The sequence below is a fragment of the Mesocricetus auratus genome, unplaced genomic scaffold (assembly GCF_017639785.1).
Source record: "Mesocricetus auratus isolate SY011 unplaced genomic scaffold, BCM_Maur_2.0 Super-Scaffold_100029, whole genome shotgun sequence".
Classification (NCBI taxonomy): Eukaryota; Metazoa; Chordata; class Mammalia; order Rodentia; family Cricetidae; genus Mesocricetus; species Mesocricetus auratus.
The window spans coordinates 13,641,958-13,647,957 of record NW_024429210.1 but is presented as its reverse complement, the minus strand read 5'-3'; the positions used below and the strand labels follow the sequence as shown (position 1 = coordinate 13,647,957).

Genomic DNA, 6,000 nt, shown 5'->3' with positions numbered 1-6,000 from the left:
GGACGGAGGCAGTAGCTAGGCTACAAAAGAGACTGGAAACTGTGCGTTTGGGCCCAAGGATGGTTTTAAATCACAAATATGGTGTGGCCTGGTGTGCATCCACACCAGTGACTCAGGCAGCAGTAGGTTTGAGTAGATTTTTAAAGGGACAGAAGTAAAAATACTTAGAACATTCCAGTTGTTCCGATGAGACATCACAAAGACTTCCCAATGACAGTGACAGTCAAAATGAAGAAGAGGGCTACTGCCATAGCTCAGTGGCAGGCTTGGCATGCTTAGCGTGTTTCCAGGTAGATCTAACCTAAAGTCCACCGATCACGTGCCCCAGGATAGCCATGGTGCAACCAAACACAAAATCATGGACACTTAAAACAGAATGAGGGTTTTTTTTGGTAAGTTTTTTTCTTTGCAACTTAACTATGCTGTTCTCATGTGTGAACTTTCTAGGTGACCATGTGTCATAACAATATCAGAAGACCAAACATTTCTCCGGCCTTAAGTGTAATCCCTACCGTGGAAAGAAAATAAAATTCATCGAAATAGGATAGATGGTGGGCGGATGTTGTAGGGTAGGCTGGAGGTAACAGTGAGTCAAACATGGCTCCTGGGCTGGAGAGTCATACCAGTGAGCAAAGCGATGACCCAACGAGCACAAGGAGCTGCGTCCGAGCCCCGAGAACCCACACAACGGCCTGATGTGGCAGTGACGTCTGAAGCAGCAGTCAGAGTAAAGACTACAGACACCAAGCAAAGGTCAGACACCAGTCTTTCGTCCTATTTCCAAAGCAGTTGTTCTCAACCCGTGGAGCTGGACCCCTCCAGATATTTACATTGCAATTCCTAACCGTAGCAAGATTACAGTTATGACGTAGCAACAAAGAAAGTGTTCTGGTTGGGGTCAGCACAACATGAGCAACTGTTGAGGGTCTCAGTGTTAGGAAGCACTGGTCTAAAGCCTTGTAGAGCCAAGTGAGAAGTCTGCTGGCTACCGAAGGGAGCTGCTAGTCCCCCCGGTTGCAGCAGGGGTCTGCCTGTGCAGCACCACCAGCATCGCTGACCTCCTGCCCAGCCCACCCTTCCCTGCACAATGAACGGCACCTGGGAAGGAAGTTTCCACCCCAGAGGCTGGCAGCACTTACCCACATCTACTTTTTGTTTGTTTGTCTCTCTCTTCTCCTCCTTCCCTGTTACTCTGTAGCACAGACCGGCCTCAAACTTCTGTTTCCTAATTTCTCTGGCATCCAAGGCACTGTTACTGTCCTAGTGTGCAGTAATAGGGAGGCAGACTGTGCCAACCCCACATAAATCTTTCACTTGTGACCCCATCTCTCCCCTGGCAAGGCTGCCTTAAAGGTGTTACATATTTGTTATGGGCATGCATGTCAGAAACATGGACAGATATGATTGTGTCTTTCTATAACGTCAGAATATATTGAGTACAGATAAATCCACAGCCTACATCAATTTTGTTGGCCCAAGTAGCTTCCAGCTGCTGGTTGGAGACCAGCTCTTTTATTTTAACCTCAGTTATTGGCATTAACTCTCAGGTCAGGTCAAACAATACATATGCGTGTGTATACACGCATATCTGGTTAAGCAATATAACAGGTTAAACCGTATCTAAGAAAGGGTAAAGAGGCTACAGAATTCAGAGCCAGGAAGCATACACAGGCACAAAGAAGAGATGGGAGATTGGACAACCAGTCCAACTGCAGGCTAGGGACAGCCTGAAAAGTGATATTCCACATCACAGAGAAAGGCAGAGCAGGCCCAGCCTGTTCTCCTCAACGTTGGTACTGTAATATGGAAGGTACCTGGGTCACTCCTGGAGGACAGCCAGTCAACACTCAGGGGGCTTGTACTAACTTGCTGAAACTGAGGTTGTTAGCGACAGCCCTGAGCATAATATAAATCCACACCCTGCAGCAGCTAGTACTCCATTTCCGTTTTCTTAACACTCTTCGAAAAGCTTACACCTACTACGTCCATCAGTCTCTCCTCAAACCTGCTTCAATTCACCTTTATGGTCACCATTTTTATAGCTCAGTTGTCAAGTCACAACTGACCTCCATTTTAAAAAATTATTTGATTGAGCTAACCTAGGCTAGCCTTGAACTTCAGACTCTCTGGCATCAGCCAGCCCAGTACTCTAGTTTGCCAAAATCAAGTTCATTAAAAAAAATCCTCAGCTGTTCCAATTTTCTGAGCCGGCCCTGACATCAAATACCTGACCTCCTTGTAGCATCTCCTCTGCACAAACACTCGTACAATCAAGGTCTCATTTCCATCACTACAACAGCCTAACTGCTCTACCTTCACCCAGGTAGCATACGCTAATAGTTTAACATGTCAGCCAGGGCAAAATCTCCAAATGTAAGTATACATCAGTTGCATGGTTAGATTTTTCCATAGCGATCATTGGCTCAGCTCAAGGATCACTTCCATACACTATCCCGTCTAGGAAACCCAAGCAATTTCTATTACTCCAGTCACCTTACTTTCTTTATAGAAATAAAGTAACAAAAATATTTATATATTTTTGAGACAGACTCCCCCATAGGCTTTGTAAATTCATTATAAGGTGAAGTCTGACCTTGAACCCCTTGGTACTCCTTCCTCTGTCTCCTGTGAGCTGGGACTATAGACACCTGTAACACCCAGTGCTAAAACTACCACATGCTGTTCTCTATAAACCCCCATGACTGGCAGCCTCCTTAAAAGCTCCAGGAGAATTTAAACCTCTCTTGGCTTCCAGATGTAGCTTCCTATTTACTTTTTCTTTAGGTAAAAACAATTAAGCAAGTAGAAAATATATTGTATGAATGTGTCTACATTAAGGCTGAAGTGTTCGTGTGTGTGTGTGTGTGTGTGTGTGTGTGTGTGTGTGTGTGTGTGTGTGTGTGTGTGTGTGCGCGCGCGCGCGCTGACTGGACATAAGTCACCCTACTAATTGCTTTTGCTGTTTTATCTTTGTTGTTTGCCTATGATTGTGTTTAATAAAAGAAAACAACTTCTATTTATACTATTTGTGAAGACACTTCTGAATTGACAGATTTTAATTGTTTCCCTAGGAGTGTCCTTCACTTTGGGGTACTTGTATGACAGGATGGCATATATTTTAATTATCTAATTAACTTTTTTGGCGTCCTTCCAAGTGCACGCATGCGTTCGGGCACACGTGGGGGTCAGAAGACAACTTTCCTAAGTTGGAAGTTGGTCCTCTTCCTTCCATGTGTTGAACTCAGGTTGTCTGGCTTGGTGGCAAGTGCAGATACCCCCTAAGCCATCTTGTCAGCATTCAGGATGCCATTTTTTTTTTTTAATTTCCCCTCCACACTTGTTTTAGTAAGTGACTGGGGAGCGCAGGAGGTGGAGCCAGTTAATCCCAGGTTACTTCTGAAGTTGAGACAATCCACCTGCCGCAGCCTCAGGACTGCGGGGAGTGCATTAAACTGGGCTGGGGAACCTTAAGCTTAAGTCGTGCACTCTCAAGTACCGACAGGCTACTTCTCCAGACCTCGATCGCATACAATGAAGACGGCACACCCCAGAGACCCGGCAGCCACGAGCAGCGGAGGCAAACCAAGACTCCGCCGGACCTGTCAACGCGTGCAAGTTCGGCCCCGGCCTCAGGTGGTGGGTATCTCGGTCAAATCTCTGGACGCCGCGCAAGCCCCTGGGGGCTGAGAACGCTTGGGACGTAAAAGACGTAAGGTCGACCCAGAGGGAAAATCAGACTGCGGGGGTCCCCGTATGCAAATCCACGCCCAGCAGCCGATCGCGGGCGCGGGCGCTTCCGCACTTCCTCCGAGGGCTCCCGGGCGGACGGCCGCGCTGCGGCGCGGGGGCGGAGATTTGCATGTGCGAAACAGGGAAGAGGGGGAACCACCGCTCCGGAAACCCCGGGCGGGCCTCGGGCGGCCGAGGACCCGCCTCCGGCCGCGCGACGTCACGGGCGCGCCCCGCGGCCCCGGGCGGCCAGCCGCCTTCTGAAGGCCCCCGGAGGAGGGGGATTTCTCCGGGGCCCCGCGGCTTGGCGCGCGCCCGCGCGCGTCCCCCGGGGGCCCCCCTCGCGCAAGCGCGCCGGGCGCCGGAGCGCCGGAGGGGAGCGGGAGCGCGCGCGTCCCGCCCGCCCCCGAGGCTCCGCCCCGCCCCGCCCCCGGTAGGCGGCGGCGCGAGTGACGCCAGCAGCGGGAAATCCCCGTTCCGCCGGCGGTGCGCCCCGCCCCCTGCCCCTGCCGCGGCATCCTGGCAGGGCGACGCCAGGACACCAGTGACCCGAGCGTGAAGACTCGGGGGTGGGAAGGTGTGAGCCGCAAAGCCACCGGGGGCCGGGAAAGGAGAGGAGGCCCGGGCGTGGGCAGAGGACTCGGGTCGGGCTGCCGAGGCTGCTCGCCTCCTGACTGACTGTCTGGCCGGCCGGCTGGCTCGTTGTCTGACTGTCTGGCCGGCAGAGTGGCTGACTGACTGACTGACTGACTGACTGACTGACTGACTGACTGACTGACTGACTGACTGTCTGGCCGGCCGGACGCTGGGAGCTGCCGCGGGCGGCGCGCGGAGCCGAGCCATGGCCTCGGGTGAGTACCGGGGTGAGCACCGGGGTGAGCACCGGGGGAGCACCGTCTGCGAGACCCGGGAAGGAGCTGTGGGAGGCCCGGTTTGGGGCTGGGACGTTCGTTCTGCCTTTCGAGTCGTCTCGTCTGGCAAACTGTCAGCCGTTTAAAAAGTTACCGCTCCGGGGTCTGCGAGCGACACCGAAGCGGCGCACGGTAGTGGGCCCGCTGGTGAGAGACAGCCAGCCCTTCCACTCCCCGCCGGCGTGGGGCTAGCGGGGTGGGCGCGATCGAGGAGGCGGACGTTTGAAGAGCGGCGTGGAGCCGCGGTGTACGAGCGAGAAGCCGAACCTCCGGCCTCGGGCGAGCGCTCCTCGCCCCGTTGTGTCCGTAGCTGGCCGCGCTGGGCTGACGGTCGCGCCGAGTGGCGTGTCCCCTCGTTCCGGGAGAAAACACGAGCTTCCCCCCGTAGAGCAGAAGGGCTTCCGCGTCTAGTTCGCGTCTCAGAGACGTCGGCTCGCAGCCTGCTCCAGCATTTTTGTTCGCGAGAGGGCGAGGCGAGTTTCCGACTGTGCTTTACAGTCAGTGGGAAAGTAGCGAGTGGGAGGGAAACGTGGTCACTCAGTGAGTGTCCTTGGAGGGAGCGCGTCGGGGAGAACGCGGACTGCGCGCTCGCTCTCCACGCACCGCAGCCGCGCCGTCGCGCCCGCCGGGCGATTCGTCCCGCAGCCCCCGGCGGCGGCGGCGGCTTTCCGGGCGGAGGGGACGGCAGCCACACCTTCGGCCCGGCGGGTGCGCACCCCGGTCTTGCCAGCGACCCCGAGGGTCACTGAGGAGCCGGCGGCCGGCGTCCAGCCGAGAAGAGGAAGTAGCAGGCTCGCTGAACGCCCGAGAGTTGAACAGAACAATGCCTTACCTCCTGCTGTAGGCCCTGAAGGAAGCCGGGTGTCTCACATGACACCTGACTTCAGTTTGTCTGTGGTTTGCATGGGAAAACAAGTGGAGTTTAAAATATTTCAACTTTCTCTTTACCCAGTTAAATGAACCCAGACTTTCAGGTAATCTTGCAAATTCGTAAATGGAACTCATGTTCATATTAAAAGTACAAAGAAGGCTCCAAATACTTCATTAACTCACTGTAACCAGAAAGAGATGTTGCAAGAGACTTGTAGGGTGGCAGGCTTTGTTAAATAAAACAGCTCTGCCTTCTACCTAACAGGATTTTAATGTAGTACATGAATGTAATACTTGAACTTTTTCAAAAGAAAAACCATTTATTACACAAAGTACTGTTAGACAGCCATGATTTTGAAGTGTCATACAATTGAAATTTGTCTAAGGATACATCTTTTGTGTTACTATACAAATGGTTCCCAAAATTAAACGGGGCAGTTTTTAAAGAAATGACAAGAATTTCAAAGTTGTGTTCAGGTTGTAGCTCTTG

The 6,000-nt window shown here is 52.8% G+C and overlaps 1 protein-coding gene across 2 annotated transcripts in view; it reads left to right on the top strand.

The window, feature by feature from the left end:
- Positions 1-289: 289 nt before the first annotated feature.
- The window catches only part of Rel (REL proto-oncogene, NF-kB subunit), a 36,775-nt gene continuing 31,064 nt past the window's right edge, over positions 290-6,000 (top strand). Inside the window, exon 1 of one of the 2 annotated variants that reach the window (XM_040733217.1) lies at positions 290-392. In XM_040733217.1, the coding sequence (XP_040589151.1) occupies positions 377-392 (16 nt within the window). In that variant the 5' untranslated portion in view covers positions 290-376. Of the gene's footprint in view, positions 393-4,210; positions 4,581-6,000 lie in introns of those variants that run through there. The other variant, XM_013113572.3, reaches the window with a different exon arrangement.